We start from the raw sequence: 24,318 nt of genomic DNA, 5'->3' as shown, positions 1-24,318 counted from the left end.
GCATGTATTAACGTATCAAGATAAAATATTGTAGTCCGGCATCATATGAGATGCGAATAGGCTACATTTCATTCATTTCCAAAAATGTTGCGTTATTTTTGACGTGGTTACGTCATATTTTTTTCAAAATATGTACAAACGGAGTAGGCATTCGTGAAGCGTGCTCCGTTTTACCTACTTTGATTTGGACTTGTACTCTGACCAAATTTGCGTGCTCGGAGAACGGTAGTATCCATTTTGAGAAACACCCTACATTTAGGGGTGGTTTCCCAGACACAGATTAAGACTAGTCCTGGACTAAAAAGCAAGTTCAATGGAGAATCTCCATTAAAAAAAAATATGCTTTTAGTCCAGAACTAGGCTAAATCTATGTCCGGGAAACCGCCTCTTGATGTTTTCAGTGTGTTTTTCGATTTGTATACTCATGGCCCATTGTGAAGAGGGATGTTCTATTTGACAAAATTTGCAGTCAATGCGCTAATGGCTGCTTTGGTGTGGTTAAATTATTGCTACACTGTGAACCTTCACTCAGTCTCCAGACTGTCTGGTTTCAGTCGCTGCTGGTGATCTTAAAAAAGAAAGACATATCTAAGGTTGGAGGTGAAATGGATTTCTTTATTTACCACACTTGAACAGTCCATTCAATAGTAACCCTTTTTTTCCCTTCTCATCACCAAAAAAACTGCCCTGATGGGCTTAGCGGAATGTCGGAGAATATGACCAGACATTGGATAAGCTAACGTAGACAAGGTGAAAGGATTATGAGCACATTGGCTTATGACACCATGGAAATGGGCCATCTGCTGTAGGAGGATTCTAGGCAAAAGAAACTCCCATATTCACATTATTTGCCCTCAGTGCATGTCCTCTCCCTTCAATCACAATAGTCACAGCCTCGCACACACCGCTCTACTCCCTCCCACATTTTGTACATTATGCTCCCTGATGACTTGAGGCCGAGGCAAGTGCATGCAACTTATACACACAGATTAAGTTGAAGTGCATTGTAAATGGGCAAATTTGGCATTAATCAGCATTCGTTTCCCCCCCTTATCAAAGTCGACCTTGGCAGGGGGTGCCTGGTTCCCCATCAGTTCCCTCGATTCATTTCATTTAGGTGGCATTTAAGCCCCTCAAGACAAGCTGAGAATCGTAAGGATCCCTCCACACCAAGTCATCCTCAAGGATTTTTCAGGAGTAAAACTGAACAGCACTCTTAACAAACGGGGAGCGAGTTTTTTTTCTTTCTTTATTTTCTTCTCTCCTCTCAAGGACACACCGGCATTCACACAGGTAAATGTGGCGCAGGCTCTCTCCCACCATGCTTCACTTGGTTTTTGTCATCAGTGGCAAGCTCTGCAGGACTCTGTGTTTGTGCGTTGTTCCTGAACTTTTTTTGTCTCTGCATTTATCAGTCAGTAGATTTCTTTCAGCTTGACACTTAACCAACTAAGTACGCACACATTGAACTCCTGAGGGGGACTTGAGACCCCAACGGTTGCTTCCATAGCTTGAATACCCATGTCATGGCTCTGGAGTGCCACGTTAACTCAAGCGAGTGTGACTGAGCTGATAACGCCGCTTGGTTTGAAGAGCCTCGGCTTTCATCAACCAGCCACACACCCTGGAGTTGTGTGACAGGGCGTTTAACCTCCCGCCTAGAGTGCCACAAGAGAACCTCCCACATTATGGGTGTGATTGTCAGCCATGACTAACTCCTGGCCCAGGGGGGCTCCACCACTGTTGTCATATGAAACGCAGACAGCAAATGTGTAGTTTGCTCAATACGTTGCATTATGCATTTCCTCGCATGCCGCTAAAGCGCTACCTGGGGACATTGTCTGTAATGCTAGTATGATAACTTGGGATCCTGCAGTGTCTGATTGTGATGAAGTGTTTTCCTTGTCCTAAGCCGCCTTCTCTGTCATAATAATTTCACAATGATTTGATACGGATCACTTTTATATTTGGTTTAGGCAGAGCTGTTGCATCTGCAGCGTCATGAGAGCTTTTAATTGTCATTCCACATGGACCATGTCCGTCTTAAAACGAACCAACACGACGAGTGCATCCCAAATGGCACCGTACTTTCTATATAGTGCACTTCTGTTAACCTGAGCCCTATGGGCCCTGGGCAAAAGTAGTGCATTATAGGTAATAGGGTGCCAAGATTTGGAATGCAGACAATGAGTGTTCCAGGTGACCCCCACCGGCAAGAGCCCCAAAAAAACTATCATCCTGGCTACGCATCACTGCTTTCCATTAAGTCTCATTTACCCACTTTTATCTTAGCGCTTTCACCCTCTCTCTTTAGCCGATCCCTCCTTGCATGCTGAAATGGGAGCCTCTCCCAGGCTTCTCCAATCTTCATTATCCCTCTCCTTCATTTTATCTGCTAATAACCCATTCAACTCCAGCCGCTTAATCTGCCTGGGTCGCCCCCCCCCCCCCCCTCCCCTCCCTAATCTATAATTGAATCCTCTCGCACCCCAGAGACCTGCCCCTTTTAACACTAGCACTCCCTGCTACCCTCCCCTAACCCCTCTCCACTGTGCTTACATTGTTGTCACACTAATTTCACAGTTTCTCCAGGCTCACATTTAATTAGCCCGGCTTGTATCGCTGTGTGAGGGAAGTAAACGAGAGATGTATTTGAACATGAGCGATCACATGACCGTGTGAGGAGTAGAGACGTATTTCAACATGACCATGCAAATGCTCTGCGTAGTAGCCTCGGGCCCTGGTAGGCTCTATGCTAGCTCCCGTTTAATTGTCTGTGGCACTGAGAAGGCTTCTGGTGTTCCTCAGTTGCCTACATCTTTGTCAGGTCCCTCAGTATTACCTGTGAGGAGATGTGTAGTTTCACACTTGGGTCAAAACCAGATGGAGCTTCATCGGTGCAAACGAGCATGACATGGTAACTGTTTTGGGTTGGTTTTAAAAATCGATGGGAGGATGGAGGTTTTCGCTGCTCAGCTGAGGCTCTGGTGGGTATTCGGACCATGCCTGCTTTCCCCCCCGCTGATCAATCAATCCTCGTCAGCAGATCAAGTGACTGTAATGTGCGTCTCAGACGGCGTTCGATAAAACAGTCTGTGCCCCCACCTGCCCTGCACCCTGCCATCAGTTTCCCACAGTGTCATGAAAGGTAAAATGGGCTATCTGTCAGACATGGTCCCTTTTTAATGTGTTGACTCAGACTGTGGGGTGAGACCAGGTAACCAGAAGTCCCAGCTAGTGGGTCAGGAGCAGACTAATATGCTAGGCAGCCCTCTCTTTAAACACTAGCAAGGCCATTTGGCTTGAGCCAATAACAGGGTGCGTTCTCAGAGCATGGGCAGACCAGATGGCAAGTGTCTAAACGGACATTTTCAATCTCTCCTTGTCCCAGTCTGTAATCCCAACATGTTTCAAACTGGCCACCATTGGCCATGTTCCCAAGAACTCCAAAATGCCTAAATGGGCCCCTCAGGGGTGTGCACTTAGTTCCCTCCTGTACTCTCTAGTCACCATAGCGGTGTGGCTACGCACGACTCCAACACCATCGTCAAGTTTGCTGACGACACAATGGTGGTAGGCCTGATCTCCGACAGTGATGAGCCTACAGGGAGGTGGTCAGAGACTTGGCAGTGTGATGCCAGGACAACAGCCTCTCCCTCATCGTCAGTAAGATCAAGGAACTGATCGTGGACTACAAGAAAAAGGATGGAGAACATGCCCTCATACACATCGACAGGGCTGTAGTAGAGTGACTTTTCCCCTTCAGGAGGCTGAAAAGATTTGGCATGGGCCTTCAGATCCTCTCTTATACAGCTGCACCATCGAGAGCATCTTAACTGGCCGAATCATTGCTTGATATGGCAAATGCACCGCCCTCTACCGCAAAGCACTGCAGAGGGTGTTACGCATGGACCAGTACATCACTCCCTGTCATCCAGTACCTCTATCAGGCGGTATCAGAGGAAGGTCTGATAAATTGCCAAAGACTTCAGCCATCCAAGCCATAGGACTGTTCACTCTGCTACTGTCTGGCAAACGGTACTGGTGCATCAACTCTTGGACCAACAGGCTCCGAGACTGCTTCTTACTCCAAGCCAGAAGACCGCTAAATAGTTAATTACAGTGCCTTCAGAAAGTATTCACACCCTGTGATGTTTTTGGGGGGTTGCACATTTTGTTAGCCTGAATTTGAAATTGAATAAATCTTGATTATTTTTTGGGGGGTCCACTGGTCTACACACACTACCTGCTGTTAGTGACATTTTTACAAATTTTAATTAAATTTGACTAGCTGAAATGTCTTGAGTCAATTAGTATTCAATCCCTTTATGGCAAGCCTAAATAAGTTCAGGAGTAAGAATTTGCTTAACAAGTCACAAGTTGCATGGACTTTTCAATGACTACCATTGTACCCTTCACATACAATTGGTCCCTCAAATAGGCAGTGCGTTTCAAACAGATTCAACCACAAAGACCAGGGAGGTTTTCCAATGCCTCGCAAAGAAGGGTACCTATTAGTAGATGGTTAAAAAAAAAACAGCAGACATGGAATATCCCTTTGAGCACAGCAAAGTTATTAATTACGCTTTGGATGGTGTATCAATGCACCTAGTCACTACAAAGATGCAGGCGTCATTCCTAACTCCGTTGCCAGAGAGGGAAGGCAACCGCTCAGGGATTTCATTATGGTGATTTAGAACAGAGTTTAATAATGGCTGTGATAGGACAAAACCGAGGATGGATCAACATTGTAGTTACTCCACAATACTAACCTAATTGACAGAGTGGAAAGAATGACGCCTGTACACAATAAAATATTCCAAAACATGCATCCTGTTTGCAACAAGGCACTGAAGTAATACTACAAAAAAATGTGGCAAAGCAATTCACTTTGTCTTGAATACAAAGTGTTCTTTTTTTGGACAAATCCATTACAACACATGACTGAGTACCACTCTCCATATGTGACTGACCGCCTTAATTCGGTCTTATGTAGCAAAATTTGAAATTGTGTTAGTTACATTTGATAAAAGCAGAGACGGAGCTACAAAATTGTATATTATACACTGCATTTGAGCAACAATGGGAAAGTTATTTTGCTTTGAAAGTTGATCAACTTGTAACCTCACTTTTGAGAAAATGGTCTTTTGTATGTTTTGGTACCTACTGGAGAGCTCTTCTGTCTACACCCATTTAGCATCGTTCACACCCTCTTAAGCTTTAACCCCACCCATCTCTTTAAGGATTGATCTGAGTGTTCTGCCCTAACAACAATCAAGCACCCAACTTAACTGGGTACCTTGCTAGCTACTTCGACACAAATGAGAGAACAGCTCACTGACCATTTCCTCACCCTAGTTAGGCTGTTTTTTTATGTTATCCAGAGTGTTGGTGACTTTAACTGTGCAGTTGGGAACAATTTGCTATTTTTTGCCAGCGTTTACTGACACTGGCCGTATTCAACGGGTGTTGAGCATTTGTTAATTCGTCAGTTATTCTGCGCTCTGGTACACTGACGACAATGCTCTGAAATTGGAGTGGATAGCCAGAGCTGCGTCTATCAACAGTTGTCGAAGTAACATTCTATTGAAATGGTTACTTGCATAATCTTTTAAGACATGTAGCTAACTAGCTAGCTAGGTAAACAATTAACCATATTCCCAACTCATGACGTTACTACCCTACATGAATCTGCAGGTAGCTAACCAACCAGGTTCAATGTTAGGTAGCTAACATTAGGCTATAACTAGCAAAGCAAATGACTCTGAGATACGAATAATAAGATCATACACGTAATGTTAGCTAGTCAGCCAGCCAACGCTAGCTAGCTAACAGTACACTTTAACGTGAAATGAAAACGACTTTCTGTCATGGATGGATCTTCTATCATGGAAGCCATGGTTGCCCTTATTTTGAAGATGTATTCTGGAGGTGGGTGTTTTCTCCAACTCCTTAGCTATCATACTCGAATTCCGCTGATTTTCAAAACTCTGTCCTCCAGAGTGGAGAGCAACATTTATACAGATCTACAAGGCGATATATTTTCCAATAAAGCTGCGTTAGACAGGATTACCAATACATACTGACCAGCTCAAATGGACAGAAGTGTGGTATATGGCAGACTAATCCGAACTCATCTCTCGGCATGTCCAGCCCACTCATTATCACAGCCAATCCTGGCTAGAGGGAAGGTTGCTGTTTCTTTGTGGCTAAAGCAACTAGGCTCGTAATTTAACAATTTGGTTCGTGTTTACAGATGGCATGAAAGTTCACATGTTCCAGGAGGCTTTTCCGACAAACACATTTTGATTAAAAAAAAGGTCACGTTCAAATGGCTCTCCTGTGAAGTAGTGACCTACGACATACTCCTAGTTTCCTGAAAGAAGTCACATTTTTAAGCATAGTGGTGGCTGCATCATGTTATGGGTATGCTCGTAAACATTAAGAACTTGGGAAACAGAATGGAGCTAAGCACAGGCAAAACCTGGTTTTCTGTTTTCCACCAGACACTGGGAGATCAATTCACCTTTCAGCAGGACAATAACCTAAACCACTAGGCTTCCCAAGAAGACGGTGAATGTTCCTGAGTGGCCGGGTTAGTTTTGACTTAAATCTACGGCGAGACCTGAAAAATGGTTGTCTAGCAGTGAACAACTACGAATTTGACAGAGTTTGACGAATTTAGAAAATAATAATTTGCAAACGCTGCACAATCCAGGTGTGGAAAGCTCTTACCCAGAAAGCTGTAATTGCTACCATAGGGTGCTGCTTTAAAGTATTGACTTGGGTGTGAATAGTTAAGTAAATTTATATTTTTATGTATTTGGTTTTCAATAAATGTTCATTAAATAAAAATGTGTATTTACTTTGTCATTATGGGGTATTGTGTGTAGATGGGTGAGGGGGGGGAAATCTATTTAATCAATTTTGACTTCGGGCTGAAACAACGGAATATGTCAAGGGGTATGAATACCTTCTGAAGGCACTGTAATTGGTTACTCAGACGATCTGCGTTGTGACCCAATCTTGAACTGACTCTATGCACACTCGCAAGAACATTTACACTATGCAGTATAACACTCACACAATACACTGACGCGCTCACAAACTCTCACACACTACATACACACACTTTCACACTCATATGCTGCTGCTACTCTGTGTATTTTACTCGTATTATCTATCCTGATGCCTAGTCATTTTACCCTGCCTTTATGTAGATATCTACTGCAAATACCTTGTACCCGTACACAGTGATATGGTACTGGGACTCCCTGTGTGTGTGTGTGTGTGTGTGTGTGTGTGTGTGTGTGTGTGTGTACAGTTGAAGTCGGAAGTTTACATACACCTTAACCAAATACATTTAAACTGTTTTTTTTCTCACAATTCCTGACATTTAATCCTAGTAAAAATTCCCTGTCTTAGGTCAGGTAGGATCACCGCTTTTATTTTAAGCATGTGAAATGTCAGAATAATATTAGAATCATTTTATTTCAGCTTTTATTTATTTCATCACATTCCCAGTGGGCCAGACATTTACATACACTCAATTAGTATTTGGTAAATTGTTTAACTTGGGTAAAATGTTTTGGATAGCCTTCCACAAGCTTCCCACAATAAGTTGGGTGAATTTTGGCCCATTTCCTCCTGACAGAGCTGGTGCAACTGAGTCAGGTTTGTAGGCCTCCTTGCTCGCACATGCTTTTTCAGTTCTGCCCACAAATTTTCTATAGGACTGAGGTCAGGGCTTTGATGGCCACTCCAATACCTTGACTTTGTTGTCCTTAAGCCATTTTGCCACAACTTTGGAAGTATGCTTGGGGTCATTGTCCATTTGGAAGACCTGTTTTTGACCAAGTTTTAACATCCTGACTGATGTCTTAAGATGTTGCTTCAATATATCCACATAATTATCCTTTCTCATGATGCCCTCTATTTTGAAGTGCACCAGTCCCTCCTGCAGCAAAGCACCCCCACAACATGATGCTGCCACCCCCGTGCTTCACGGTTGGGATTGTGTTCTTTGGCTTACAAGCCTCCCCCTTTTTCCTCCAAACATAACGATGATGGTCATTATCGCCAAACATTTCAATTTTTGTTTCATCAGACCAGAGGACATTTCTCCAAAAAGTACGGTCTTTGTCCCCATGTGCAGTTGCAAACTGTAGTCTAGCTTTTTTATGGAGGTTTTGGAGCAGTGGCTTCTTTCTTGCTGAGCGGCCTTTCAGGTTATGTCGATATAGGACTCGTTTTACTGTGGATATAGACACTTTTGTACCTGTTTCCTTCACAAGGTCCTTTGCTGTTGTTCTGGGATTGATTTGCACTTTTCACACCAAAGTACATTCTTTTTGTTCATATAATTTAAAAAGCAGGTCTCTAGGTGTAGGCAAAACCATAAGCAAATAGGTCAACAGTGATATTACTAAGGAGTTAATCAGGGGGATTTTTCCACATAGACAGGTATTTTCCTTTCCATGGTAGCAAGATCTTATCTATTTTTGCTAACTTTCTATAAAAATGTATTGGAGTGAGATCATTTCTTTCTTTTGGGATTTGTATACTGAGTATGTCCACATCTCCATCAGATCATTTAATTGGTAAAGTACACGGTTATATAAAATGTGCTTTTTTTTTGTGATCCAATATGATATAGTACACTTATCATAATTTGGTTTTAATCCAGAGGTTAGAAAAGTATCTAGATCCTCTATGAAGCTGTGGAGGGATTCTAATTGTGGTTTTAAAAGAAAACGAATCATCAGCGTACAATGACACCTTAGTTTAAGTCACGGATTTCTAATCCCTTAATATTATTGTTGGATCTAATCTAACATTTCGATTGCAATAATAAGTAGATATGCCGATAGTGGACAAGCTTGTTTTACTCCTCTAGATAGTTTAATACTTTCTGAGATGTAGCCATTATTTACTATTTTACACCTAGGTTTACTATATGTAACTTTAACCCATTTTATAAGCGATTCCCCAAATTTGAAATATTCTAGGTGTGTGTGTAATATATATATATTGCTCAAAAAAATAAGGGGAACACTTAAACAACACATCCTAGATCTGAATGAAAGAAATAATCTTATTAAATACTTTTTTCTTTACATAGTTGAATGTGCTGACAACAAAATCACACAAAAATAATCAATGGAAATCCAATGTATCAACCCATGGAGGTCTGGATTTGGAGTCACACTCAAAATTAAAGTGGAAAACCACACTACAGGCTGATCCAACTTTGATGTAATGTCCTTAAAACAAGTCAAAATGAGGCTCAGTAGTATGTGTGGCCTCCACGTGCCTGTATGACCTCCCTACAACGCCTGGGCATGCTCCTGATGAGGTGGCGGATGGTCTCCTGAGGGATCTCCTCCCAGACCTGGACTAAAGCATGCCCCAACTCCTGGACAGTCTGTGGTGCAACGTGGCGTTGGTGGATGGAGCAAGACATGATGTCCCAGATGTGCTCAATTGGATTCAGGTCTGGGGAACGGGCGGGCCAGTCCATAGCATCAATGCCTTACTCTTGCAGGAACTGCTGACACACTCCAGCCACATGAGGTCTAACATTGTCTTGCATTAGGAGGAACCCAGGGCCAACCGCACCAGCATATGGTCTCACAAGGGTCTGAGGATCTCATCTCGGTACCGAATGGCAGTCAGGCTACCTCTGGCGAGCACATGGAGGGCTGTGCGGCCCCCCAAAGAAATGCCACCCCACACCATGACTGACCCACCGCCAAACCGGTCATGCTGGAGGATGTTGCAGGCAGCAGAACGTTCTCCACGGTGTCTCCAGACTCTGTCACGTGCTCAGTGTGAACCTGCTTTCATCTGTGAAGAGCACAGGGCGCCAGTGGCGAATTTGCCAATCTTGGTGTTCTCTGGCAAATGCCAAACGTCCTGCACGGTGTTGGGCTGTAAGCACAACCCCCACCTGTGGATGTTGGGCCCTCATACCACCCTCATGGAGTCTGTTTCTGACCGTTTGAGCAGACACATGCACATTTGTGGCCTGCTGGAGGTCATTTTGCAGGGCTCTGGCAGTGCTCCTCCTTGCACAAAGGCGGAGGTAGCGGTCCTGCTGCTGGGTTGTTGCCCTCCACGTCTCCTGATGTACTGGCCTGTCTCCTGGTAGCGCCTCCAGGCTCTGGACGCTACGCTGACAGACACAGCAAACCTTCTTGCCACAGCTCGCATTGATGTGCCATCCTGGATGAGCTGCACTACCTGAGCCACTTGTGTGGGTTGTAGACTCCGTCTCATGCTACCACTAGAGTGAAGGCACCGCCAGCATTCAAAAGTGACCAAAACATCAGCCAGGAAGCATAGGAACTGAGAAGTGGTCTGTGGTCCCCACCTGCAGAACCACTCCTTTATTGGGGGTGTCTTGCTAATTGCCTATAATTTCCACCTGTTGTCTATTCCATTTGCACAACAGCATGTGCAATTTATTGTCAATCAGTGTTGCTTCCTAAGTGGACAGTTTGATTTCACAGAAGTGTGATTGACTTGGTTACATTGTGTTGTTTAAGTGTTCCCTTTATTTTTTATATATATATATTTTATAGATATAGTCGTACTTTATCAAAAGCCTTTTCAAAATCAGCTGTGAAAGCCAGGCTTGGTGTCCCCGATATTTCATAGTATTCTATTGTTTCCATTTACTTGTCTTATATTATCTCCAATGTATCGTCCATGTAAAAAAAAAAAATGTCTTATTAGGATGAATAATATCTGACAATACTTTTTTTATTTCTATGCACGAAGCATTTTGCTAGGATTTTTGCATCACAACAAAAATCACAATTTTAAGAGGCCTCCAATTTTTGAAAATGGACTGGATCTTTATATATACCACTTGGGTCCTGTTTCAGTGAGAAGGAACTTCTTGTGTGTTAAATCATCTACCATTTTATATAGGAGTGGTTAAAACATAATGGTCCTCTGAGTATATCAAAAAAAGTTTGGTATACTTACACTGGTATGCCATCCAGCCCTGGAGTTTTCCCTGCCGTAAAGGCTTTAATTGCATCAAGAAGTTCCTCTGTAATTTGGCCTTCACATGAGTCTTTCTGTACAATGTTAATTTTACATTATTATTATTAGGGAAAAAATCCATACAATTAGCTTGGGTTAGTGGAGATGGAGACACATATATTCTTAAAGTACTTTCTCTTTCAAAATATCATTCAGTGACTCATGCGTGGCTCCATTTGTAACAAGTTTCAATAAAAAAAATGTTGGTAGCTTTTCAGTAATGAAGATTGTAAATCTTCAATTAAGACTTAATGAAAATACTGTTTGGATTCACTGGGATTAGTATGCTGTTCCACTAACACTTTTTCTTTCACAGCCTTATTCTAAAATGGATAAAATCTACATACAATAGCCCATAATGACAAAGTGAATTTAAAAAAAAAATTTTTTTTACCAATGTATTACAAATGAACAGGAACCTTATTTACATAGGTATTCAGACCCTTTCTGAGACTCAAAATTGAGCTCAGGTGCATCCTGTTTCCATTGAGCATCCCTGATGTATCTACAACTTGATTGGAAGCCACCTGTGGTCAATTCAATTGATTGGACATGATTTGAAAAGGCACACACCTGACTATATAAGATCCAACAGTTGACCTTGCATATTAGAGCAAAAACCAAGCCATGAGGTTGAAGGAATTGTCTATAGAGCTCTGAGACAGGATTGTGTTGAGGCACAGATCTGAGGAAGGGTACCAAAATATTTCTGCAGCATTGCAGGTCCTAAAGAACACAGTGGCCTCTGTCATTCTTAAATGGAAGACGTTTGGAACCACCAAGACTATTCCTAGACTTGGCTGCCCAGCCAAACTGAGCAATCGGGGTAGAAGGGCCTTGGACAGGGAGTTAACTGAAAACCCAATGGTCACTGAGTTCCTTTTGTGGAGATGGGAGAACCTTCCAGAAGGACAACCATCTCTGCAGCCCTCCACAAATCAGGCATATGACAACCCGCTTGGAGTTTGCCACATGGCACCTAAAGACTCTGACCATGAGAAACAAGATTCTCTGGTCTGACGAAACCAAGATTCAACTCTTTGGCCTGAATGCACACAGCCAAGATAAAGTAGAGGCTTCGGGACAAGTCTTAATGTCCTTGAGTGGCTCAGCCAGAGCCCGGACTTGAATCTGATCGAACATCTCTGGAGAGACCTGAAAATGGCAGCGACACACCCATCCAACCTGACAGTGCTTGAGCGGATCTGCAGAGAAGAATGGGAGAAACTCCCCAAATACAGGTGTGCCAAGCGTGTAGCGTCATACCAAGAAGACTCCAGGCTGTAATTGCTGCATAAGGTGCTTCAACAAAGTACTGAATAAAGGATCTGAATACTTATGTAAATGTAACTTTTCAGTTTTTTTGAGACATTTGCAAACATTTCTAAACTGGTTTTTACTTTGTCAGTTTACTGGTCCTTAACCATTTGTCTGTTCTCTCCCTCATAGGTGAAGTCGATCAAAACCGGCTCGGTGTTCTGGTCCATTGGCTGCTGCCTCTCCTACTTCTACATGGTGAGTGTCAAAGAGCCTTAATTGTTAGTCGGAAACACATAAACAGTGTCATTGATTTACACCAACGTAGTATCCCATCTCTGGGAATTGGAAGTCATGATTACATTAAGATAGCGTTGAGTGCGATCATAGACATCAAAAGCGGAAATGAGCGGCGTGAAAATGGCGTCTGCACCGGCGCGTTAAACGTTATTTATGAACCCCCTCCCGACCTTTTGGTCGATGGAGAGATAAGAGAAACAGCGCCAACTGCCTCCCAGACAGGTCTCTTTTGTGTACGATTGGTGATGTTGAGTGCCTGCAATTATCATCTGCTTCCAGCATCTTCAGTTAAATCTCCCCTCAGCTCGGGAAGAGACAGTTGTCAAATGAAACGGATTATAGACATCCAGCTCCCATCGATCATGTCGGGGCCCAGCATCCAAGCTCCGCAGGAAGAGAGAAGGGGAACGCCACAAGACACTAATGACCACGTTTGAAAAGAGATGAGAGCGGGGAGAATTTCTTCTGCGAGAAACCACACCAATTTTATTATCCCCTCTCGTTCTCTCTCGCTCCTCAAAGATCCGGAGTGAGACTATTTCGACCTTCCCCTCCACACGGTTCTGAGTAGAGGGAGTACAGCTACGATCGGAGGTTACTTTTTTTTGGAGCTTGTTAGAATCATTAACATGGCAGGTTAGGAAAGGTTTACGGTTACGGTAAGCTAAAATGATATCATAACCTTTACAAAAAGGCACTTCCGGTCGAAGGTGTACTCCCTCTAGTCACAACCCAGCTCTACCCATCCTCCCACCAGCAGGGTTTGTTGGCGACACGACAAGCCCGGATCACCTTTGTCACACTCTCACTACCCTCTAGGGCCCCCATACTCAACTAGCGAACCGGATCCGGACCCAGAACAGGGCCAATAGGGACCGGGGTTTCAACACCTGGTATCATATAAACACAAGACATGGAACAATACGTAGAATTGCAAAAAATGAGCTTTAAAACAGCAAATTGTCTGCTAAATGTGTTCAACTGTGTGAAATTTGGCTTTAAACCTAACATTTTCTCTCCGCCAACAAGACGGGTGTGAACCGTTTCGGGGGTGGGGGTTTGTTACTACGCCAATTTTGAAATTACATTATCCATCTGGACCTCTGCCACCTTGGATATTTGTGTGACCGGACCTTCTCAAATAATACTTGATAGTAGTACCAAGCTGCAATATCTACCCCCTCCATTGTTTCTCCCCTCCCACTGTTGATTTTAAGGATACTCACTCACCCATGAGGCTTAATTGAACATGACACATTTGCAATGCCCAGTGAGAAATTCCGTGCTCAGCTCTGTCATCAGGCCAGTGAGGGAGAAAAGAAGCTCAGATGAGACGTCATGATGGACAAGACCTGTGAAAACCCCTACTGTGAGAGCTGCGTGACGTTCTATCTCATGTCTCCCGGGAGAGATCGTGTTTTCCCTAAGTTCCTGTGACGACTGCCCCCTACCCTGCCAGAACCTCCCCTTCTCCCTCCCCCAACCACGAGCATCATGGGAGCACTTCTGAAGTTCTTTTCACTCATAAAGTATTGATGAGGCATTCTCAGCAGCACAACTCAGCTCTTCAGGTGATTGTAAGACGTTCTGCTTTCTGGAGGTTATTATTTAGAAGTCGAGCGATAAAATCACAACTCCAAGCCCTTTTTTTCTTTACAGTGAAAAAACCTATCCAGAGCTTTGCACCGATGCAGTGTTTCATCTACCTCCCCGGGCCCCACCTGACTTTCAACAAAACAACTTTCTCCCGCAAATAACGTTCTTTCTCAGTCAAGGCGCCAGCCCCAGCTTATATCCTTCACTCATGTCATCTGATACCCCCTTAGGTGACCGACAGCATCTCAGGTTATTCTGTTTCCCGCATCCTACCCACCCGCAGAGGTCCCTGAGCCTCTTTTAGCCACCTTCTGAGGCAATCAAATCTAGCCCCGTAGCAAGACCCCTATGCCCTTTTATCACTGCAATACCCTCCGTCCCCCTATGCTGCTTCACAGAAATAAGACTAGTGGAGCGTGAGTAAAGGATAATGGCTAAAGTCTAATGGTGTCTGGTTCTTTGCTGACCCCATTATGACTGCAGTAAGACCTGTCCATTAGGGTCACAGGGCCAAATGCTAACTTGAGATGCACTTGTTAGTGTGTGTACTAACAGGTTAGCGTTGGGCCCATAGGAAGCCCTAACATAGTGTAACAGCCCTTCCTCCTCGTTGTATTGTAACAAACTGCTCGTCCTCCTGGTTTAATTGTAACATAGAGAAAGTTATTCCTCACTGTATTGTAAGGGAATCTTCTCGAAGGACAACTGCCCTTCTCAGAAATACTGTCAGAACATGGCATGAAAGCCTTACAGGGATGTCACTCAGATGTTTCAATACACCCAGATGATATGAGGATGTGGCTTATTTAATTAGGGAATCTACTAACCACATTATCTCCAGCTTATAACATTCCTGATAGTTACTATTGCCAGAAATAAATATTCTTAACTCAAAGCCAGAGTAAGAAGGGGATTTCTTGAAATACATTAAGCAGGATGCATAGGGGCCTAACCAGATAAAATATATATTTTTTCATCGATTGAGGCCTTTTTTGTAATAAGCTTTGTACCAGCTAAAACTTTTAGCACTGAACTATATCGATAAGTACATTATAAACTCAGAAAAAAGAAACGTTCCTTTTTCAGGACCCTGTCTTTCAAAGATAATTTGTAAAAATCCAAATAACTTCACAGATCTTCATTGTAAGGGGTTTGAACACTGTTTCCCATGCTTGTTCAATGAACCATAAACAATTAATGAACATGCACCTGTGGAACGGTCGTTAAGACACTAACAGCTTACAGACGGTAGGCAATTATGGTCACAGTTATGAAACGTTAGGACCCTAAAGAGGCCTTTCTACTGACTCTGAAAAACACAAAGAAAGATGCCCAGGTCCCTGCTCATCTGTGTGAACATGCCTTAGGCATGCTGCAAGGAGGCATGAGGACTGCAGATGTGGCCAGGGCAATAAATTGCAAAGTCCGTACTGTGAGACGCCTAAGACAGGACTACAGGGAGACAGGACGGACAGCTGATGGTCCTCGCAGTGGCAGACCACGTGTAACAACACCTGCACGGGACAGGTACAGGATGGCAACAACTGCCCGAGTTACACTAGGATCGCACAATCCCTCCATCAGTGCTCAGACTGTCTGCAATAGGCTGGACTGAGGGCTTGTAGGCCTGTTGTAAGGCAGGTCCTCACCAGACATCACCTTTCAACAACGTTGCCTATGGGCGCAAACCCGCTCTCGCTGGACCAGACAGGACTGGCAAAAAGTGCTCTTCACTGACGAGTCACGTTTTTTTCTCACCAGGGGTGATGGTCGGATTTGCGTTTATCGTCGAAGGAATGAGCGTTATATCGAGGCCTGTACTCTGGACGGGATCGATTTGGAGGTGGAGGGTCCGTCATGGTCTGGGGCAGCATCATCGGATTGAGCTTGTCATTGCAGTCAATTTCAACGCTGTGCATTACAGGGAAGACATCATCCTCCCTCATGTGGTACCCTTCCTGCAGGCTCATCCTGACATGACCCTCCAGCATGACAATGCCACCAGCCATACTGCTCATTCTGTGTGTGATTTCCTGCAAGACAGGAATGTCAGTGTTCTGCCATGGTCAGCGAAGAGCCCGGATCTCAATCCCATTGAGCACATCTGGGACCTGTTGGATCGGAGGGTGAGGGCTAGGGCCATTCCTCCCAGAAATGTCCGGGAACTTGCAGGTGCCTTGGTGGAAGTCTGGGTCATCTCACAGCAAGAACTGGCAAATCTGGTGCAGTCCATGAGGAGGAGATGCACTGCAGTACTTAATGCAGCTGTTGGCCACACCAGATACTGACTGTTACTTTTGATTTTGACCCCCCCCTTGTCCAGGGACACACTATTACATTTCTGTTAGTCACATGTCTGTGGAACTTGTTCAGTTTGTCTGTTGAACCTTATGTTCATACAAATATTTACACATTTTTGTTTGCTGAAAATAAATGCACTTGACAGTGCGGAAGTTTCTTTTTTTGCTGAGTTTATTTACTCTAACAGGCATATTGATAGTGTATGCACCAGCTCTTTCAGCTTCCTCAGTCTCTTAACAGACTTTTTTTTTGGTAGTAAACAAGATATTTTGTGCTTGGTGGTGCAGAGATCTCAGTCTGAGTAAAGAGTTCGTTCAAGCTTTGTGTTAAATATGGCTCGGTGACTCCAGAAGATTGCTGGTTGCTTATTCAACCCTCACTGCCCCCACATGGTTTTAACACACACACACACACACACACACACACACACACACACACACACACACACACACACAACGGTGAGGTCATTAGCAGTACATGTGTGAGATGTTTGGTCAAATTACACTTCGTGGCTGGGAGGCTGCGTCAAGCGACCCCTCAGCGCAAGATACTCACCTCACTCTCTCCTCACTGCAGTCCCTCTGGGTCGGCGTTGTTTTCAATTAACAACCTCTTCTCTCACAGAGAACCACTGCGGCTGTGTCAACACAGAAAATTTGCTCAAAATGGGAGTCGTCTCTATTCATTCAAGTTACGCTTCAACTGCACCTAATTTAGCTCACACCATCTGAAGCTAAAGATGCAAATGGCTGAAAAGATCATTTCGCTTAACCACTCCTGAACAAACTTGAGGAGTTTTTTTCCCCCGCAATTAGAAGTAATTGCGAAACGTGTATTTTTTTTATCATAGATGAGTGATTTGTGAATGAAATGTGTCCTTGTGTGGCTAAGCAGGTGCGCGCGAGTATTATCCCTCTCCGACTGCTCTGCACATCCTACGTACTGCAGCTGATGTTTTTGTAGAGTATTTTATAGGCCCCTCGTTTCACGCTCCAAGTCAGACAAAGCGTCGATGCATAATTTCATGGAGCTTTTTAAAGTTCTTGATGCATTTTTTTACTTTGCGGTCATAGTGTTTAAACACGATTGCGTTGGTTTTTATATGGGTCCCACTGCGTATTCCCATGCGTTCCTGGTGGCGCGTGTTTTTTGCTGATGGCTGTGTGTTTGTGTTGCAGGTGTCAGCGTGGGGAGGATATGTCTTCATCATCAACCTGATCCCTCTGCATGTGTTTGTGCTGCTGCTCATGCAGCGCTACAGCAGGAGGGTCTATATCGGTGAGTGACCACAAAACACTCATCTGCCAAAGAGATGTGATCATAAACCCTCTCCTACACCGAGTGTACAAAACATTTAAGAACCTGACATGGACTGACCAGGTGAATCCAGGTTAAAGCGGAAGTTCCCTTATTGATGTCTCTTGTTAAATCCACTTTGGTTCCTAAACTTTTTTATAGTCCCGTACCCCTTCAAACGTTCAACCTCCAGCTGCGTACCCCCTCTAGCATCAGGGTCAGCGCACTCTCAGATGTTTTTGTTGTTGTTGCCGTCATTGGAAGCCTGCCACACACACTATACAATACATTTATGAAACAGAAGAATGAGTGAGTTTGTCACATCCCGGCTCGTGGGAAGTGACAAAGACCTCTTATAGGACCAGGGCACATAATAATAATCATAATCATAATAATCAATAATTTTGCTCTTAACCATCTTACATATAAAACCTTATTTGTTCATCGAAAATGGTGAGTAACTCACCACAGGTTAATAAGAAGGTTGTGCTTGAAAGGATGCACACAACTGCAATGTTGTATTGGAGAGTCTCTGTCTTAAATCATTTTCCACAGTCTGTGCCTGGTATTTAGTATTCATGCTAGTGAGGGCCGAGAATCCACTCTCACATAGGTATGTGGTTGCAGAGGGCATCAGTGTCTTAACAGTGCGATTTGCCAAGGCAGGATAGTCTGAGCGCAGCCCAATGCAGAAATTTGGCAGTGGCTTCTGATTCTAAATTCAATTTTCACAGAACCGCTTGTTGCAATTTGGATGAGGCTCTCTTGTTCAGATATCGGTAAGTAGACTGGAGGTAGGACATGAAAGGGATAACGAATCCAACTGTTTGTTATCCGTTTCGGGAAAGTACCTGCATAATTGTGCACCCAACTCAAGCTTACGAACATTTGACATTGTCCGTAAGCTTGAGTTCATTTGCACACAAATCATACAATGATGGAAAGTCCTGTGTTGTCCTTGCTAATGCAGACACAGAGCTCCAACTTTTTAATCATAGCCTCAATTTTGTCCTGCACATTGAATACAGTTGAGGAGAGTGCCTGTAATCCTAGATTCAGATCACCCAGATAGGCCAGTCGTGTGAGAAACTCATCATCATGAAAGCGGTCAGACAACTTCTGTCTGATAGTTACTATTAACAAAGTTAACCATTTTCACTGTAGTGTCCAAAACGTCTTTCAAGCTGTCAGGCATTTCCTTGGCAGCAAGAGCCTCTCGGTGGATGCTGCAGTGTACACAAGTGGCGTCGGGAGCAACTGCTTGCACGCGCATTACCACTCCACTATGTCTCGGTCTTTTGCGCCATCAGTACAAATAGAAACATGAGCAGCAGCTACGTTTGGCTACATACAGACCGTTAGTGGAATTCCCGCAAGTGTAACGGTTAATGTGATTGGATGTCAATTATTTGACTAGTCTACCTGTATTTGACATTGTTTCATTGAACACTAGATGGTTTAATTGTTTTTGGCAGTGAAACGAGGCTACTCGGACGAGAAAAAATGTATAGCCCTTTTGGAAAATATAAATGGACTGTTTGGAAATGTGAATCACGTTTGTTTTGTGTACCCCCGAAGGCATTGCGTGTATCCCGGTTTGGGAATACCTGGTGTAGATGGAGAGGGGTTAAAGGATTTTTAAGCCTTGATACAATTGAGACATGGATTGTGTATGTGTGCCATTCAGAGGGTGAATGGGCAAGATAAACGATTTGAGTCCCTTTGAACGGGGTATGGTAGTGGGTGCCAGGCGAACCGGTTTGAGTTTGTAAAGAACTGCAACGCTCTTGGGTTTTTCATGCTCGTGTCAAGGATTGTCCATCACCCAACGGACATCCAGCCAACTTGACACCACTGTGGGAAGCATTGGAGTCGACATGGGCCAGCATACCTGTGGAACGCTTTCAACACCTTGTCAAGTTCATGGCCTGAAGAATTGAGGCTGTTCTGAGGGCAAAGGGGGGTGCAAATCAATATTAGGAAGGTGTTCCTGATGTTTTGTACACTCAGGTTTGCGGTCAGAAACGATCTGCTAAAGAGATGTGATCGCACACATCTGTTTTCCTCAAAATAACCACACATACTTGTTTGCTCTCCTGAATGTGACTGAGAACTGAGTTGAATTATGAATTTGACTGTGTATATCTTACTGTAAATTGCTTCTATTTCTGAGTAAACCAATGATCAAAGAACCAGACTTATTTTCATCCTTGAGGCTCACAGAACACATCACATCATTGTCAGACAGGCAGAAATGCTGCAGCGTCGTAGGCAGTACATATTTAGCTAAGCTGAAGGAACAGCAGACTAGCTGGGTCAAGATAAATGGTTTAGCATCAAGCGTCATTTACACTTGATTATACATATTACTCAAGGTAAACAGTACCCTGTTCTTGGGCGCTTTGAAAATAACTGACGTCCCTAATTAAAATTTAGGGTATTGACCCCCGCTATACTCAATCTCTTTGCATTTTCCTCAAAAAAGCATATTGTCAGTGCCTTTGTACCCTTCCACAAGAACCGTTTGTTAATGCAGAACATTTTCTCCATTAAATTGTTCTGAAATATTTATGCTTCGAACGCAGGAGCTGTCAACTTCAAGCACCCTTTAATATATTAGGTCTTTGCGTAGTTTTTCAAGCAGCCATCTTGTGTAAGTCCTTGTTTCACAACCATCTCGTTTTGATCTAGTTTTAACCTTTCTCGCTCGTAGACCATAGAGAAAGCTCTTCTAAAAACTAGATGCCTCATTGGCATCGGCGCTGGCACAATGAGTCCTCCTTGAACAGAAGTGCATTGTCAGTGTTACTCACAATTCTATTTCACACAGTTCATCTCTTACCTCCATCAGTCAACAGGCAAAAATGAATCAGTCGAGTGCTCAGGGCTAGTCAGTCACTTCAAAAAGCCCCAGTGTTCAGAAAAGTATGAAATCTTAATTAGGGCACATGCCTTAGGATCAGATCAGCTACAAAGGTGGGAGTTGTACAGTTTTACTGCCCCGTCGGCTCATGTTAGGCCCGACGCGACACTTTTCTTTGCCCACTTCAATGTTCTCAGTAAATTTCTCCAGATGAGGCGTTATTGTATTTACTCCCACTCAGTCTCAATGCAACTCCTATCAATGCACATTGAATACCTCTAAAGAGAGAAGGCGCTTTTCCCTAACAACCCAAACTGAAGTGAGATTGGGTTTTTGAATGGGACCGTATGTGTGTTCAACTTGTTTGTTTGATCTCATCTCGCTCTTTCTGTTTCTCCCTTTCAGCTTATAGCACTTTCTACATCGTGGGCCTGGTGCTATCCATGCAGATCCCCTTTGTGGGCTTCCAGCCAATCCGAACCAGCGAGCACATGGCTGCAGCAGGTAAGCCCCACCTTTTAGTCTACTGCGCGCTCTTCACAACTCGATATGACGCAAACCGCTCTATTACATTTTTTACTGTATGAGACGCAAACCGCTCTATTACATTTTTTACTGTATGAGACGCAAACCGCTCTATTACATTTTTTACTGTATGAGACGCAAACCGCTCTATTACATTTTTTACTGTATGAGACGCAAACCGCTCTATTACATTTTTTACTGTATGAGACGCAAACCGCTCTATTACATTTTTTACTGTATGAGACGCAAACCGCTCTATTACATTTTTTACTGTATGAGACGCAAATCGCTCTTACATTTTTTACTGTATGAGACGCAAACCGCTCTATTACATTTTTTACTGTATGAGACGCAAACCGCTCTATTACATTTTTTATTGTATGAGACGCAAATCGCTCTTACATTTTTTACTGTATGAGACGCAAACCGCTCTTACATTTTTTACTGTATGAGACGCAAACCGCTCTATTACATTTTTTACTGTATGAGACGCAAACCGCTCCTGTTACATTTTTTACTGTATGAGACGCAAATCGCTCTGTTACATTTTTTACTGTATGAGACGCAAACCGCTCTGTTACATTTTTTACTGTATGAGACGCAAACCGCTCTATTACATTTTTTTACTGTATGAGACGCAAACCGCTCTTACATTTTTTACTGTATGAGACGCAAACCGCTCTATTACATTTTTTTACTGTATGAGACGCAAACCGCTCTTACTTTTTTTACTGTATGAGACGCAAACCGCTCTGTTAAATTTTTACTGTATGAGACACAAACCGCTCTATTACTTTTTTTACTGTATGAGACGCAAACCGCTCTATTACTTTTTTTAGTGTATGAGCGGCAAACCGCTCTATTACATTTTTTACTGTATGAGACGCAAACCGCTATTACATTTTTTTACTGTATGAGACGCAAACCGCTCTTACATTTTTTACTGTATGAGACGCAAACCGCTCTGTTACATTTTTACTGTATGAGACGCAAACCGCTCTATTACTTTTTTTACTGTATGAGACGCAAACCGCTCTATTACTTTTTTTACTGTATGAGACGCAAACCGCTCTATTACTTTTTTTACTGTATGAGACGCAAACCGCTCTGTTACAGTAAAAAATGTATGAGACGCAAACCGCTCTGTTACATTTTTTACTGTATGAGACGCAAACCGCTCTTACTTTTTTTACTGTATGAGACGCAAACCGCTCTGTTACTTTTTTTACTGTATGAGACGCAAACCGCTCTGTTACATTTTTTACTGTATGAGACGCAAACCGCTCTATTACATTTTTTACTGTGAGACTCAAACCGCTCTATTACATTTTTTATTTAACCAGGTATGTCTCGTTGAGATAAAAATCTATTTTTCAACAGAGACCTTGGGCCATGACCAAGCAGTTGTTCTCTTGTATTGGCAGTGCCTTTGTACCATTTCGTTGATGCAGTTTGTGTTCCCATCTCGCCAACGGTCCCACTCCACTATTATCGCAAATTCACCAAAGCAGCAAGACCTGTCTATACTGATAGATAGACCTAGTGCACGGTTCTGACTGTCTGGTGGCTGACCTGTCTATACTGATAGATAGACCTAGTGCACGGTTCTGACTGTCTGGTGGCCGACCTGCCTATACTGATAGATAGACCTAGTGCACGGTTCTGACTGTCTGGTGGCCGACCTGCCTATACTGATAGGCCTAGTGCACGGTTCTGACTGTCTGCCTGGTGGCCGACCTGCCTATACTGATAGATAGACCTAGTGCACGGTTCTGACTGTCTGGTGGCCGACCTGCCTATACTGATAGACCTAGTACACGGTTCTGACTGTCTGTCTGGTGGCCGACCTGCCTATACTGATAGACCTAGTACACGGTTCTGACTGTGCCTGGTGGCCGACCTGCCTATACTGATAGATAGGCCTAGTGCACGGTTCTGACTGTCTGTCTGGTGGCTGACCTGCCTATACTGATAGATAGACCTAGTGCACGGTTCTGACTGTTTGCCTGGTGGCCGACCTGCCTATACTGATAGATAGACCTAGTGCACGGTTCTGACTGTCTGCCTGGTGGCCGACCTGCCTATACTGATAGATAGGCCTAGTGCACGGTTCTGACTGTCTGTCTGGTGGCTGACCTGCCTATACTGATAGATAGACCTAGTGCACGGTTCTGACTGTCTGTCTGGTGGCTGACCTGCCTATACTGATAGATAGACCTAGTGCACGGTTCTGACTGTCTGTCTGGTGGCTGACCTGCCTATACTGATAGATAGACCTAGTGCACGGTTCTGACTGTCTGTCTGGTGGCTGACCTGCCTATACTGATAGATAGGCCTAGTGCACGGTTCTGACTGTCTGTCTGGTGGCTGACCTGCCTATACTGATAGATAGACCTAGTGCACGGTTCTGACTGTTTGTCTGGTGGCTGACCTGCCTATACTGATAGATAGGCCTAGTGCACGGTTCTGACTGTCTGTCTGGTGGCTGACCTGCCTATACTGATAGATAGACCTAGTGCACGGTTCTGACTGTCTGTCTGGTGGCTGACCTGCCTATACTGTGCCCCTCCTCTCTTGGTCCCTCACTAGCTCGCTATGAAAGATGCAAGTGTTTGTTCTCGGAGTTACGGCAACTAATCAGTCTCTTCCGTTAAATACTGAATCTTAGGAGTTGAGGAGTCGATTCTGCGTACTTTTAGAAATGGGAGTCGAGAAATCAGTTATTTTGGAACAAAGTTTTGGAAAATTGGCAGAGAAAGTCAAGCGACAGCAGCGAAGTCCTGTATGGAAGTTATGTGATTAGGTGGTGAAATGCAAACTTTGTGAGGTGGAATTTAAGTACAACATTGGTAGTACAGGTGCAATGCTTAATCATCTGAAAGGGACGCACCATGCGACCCAAACTGTTGCTGGCAGCAGTGCAACAGAATTGTGAATTAATGTGTCATTTTATGCATTTTTCTTATCGTTTCATTTGTCACATCAGTAGTAACAAGATTATGTAGCTCTAAAGCATACATTTATGCTTTAATGTAGCTTCAGTCTGATAATGTAGCTTCAGTCTGATTTCTGAAGTGGTGTTTGTTATGCGCGTGACCGGGGCAGCACAGCAGCGACGTGGGCTTTGA

At 43.7% G+C, this 24,318-nt stretch overlaps 1 protein-coding gene across 1 annotated transcript in view; it reads left to right on the top strand.

Annotated features, from left to right (window-relative positions):
* The window catches only part of LOC115176036 (dolichyl-diphosphooligosaccharide--protein glycosyltransferase subunit STT3B), a 92,690-nt gene that overhangs the window by 53,989 nt on the left and 14,383 nt on the right, over positions 1-24,318 (top strand). Inside the window, exons 4-6 of the mRNA XM_029735768.1 lie at positions 12,502-12,567; positions 17,685-17,784; positions 21,071-21,169. Of these exons, the coding sequence (XP_029591628.1) occupies positions 12,502-12,567; positions 17,685-17,784; positions 21,071-21,169 (265 nt within the window). The remainder of the gene's footprint in view (positions 1-12,501; positions 12,568-17,684; positions 17,785-21,070; positions 21,170-24,318) is intronic.

This window comes from Salmo trutta, chromosome 36 (genome assembly GCF_901001165.1).
Source record: "Salmo trutta chromosome 36, fSalTru1.1, whole genome shotgun sequence".
NCBI classification, from domain to species: Eukaryota; Metazoa; Chordata; class Actinopteri; order Salmoniformes; family Salmonidae; genus Salmo; species Salmo trutta.
The sequence above is the reverse complement of the archived record's forward strand: the minus strand, read 5'-3'. Positions and strand labels throughout refer to the sequence as shown.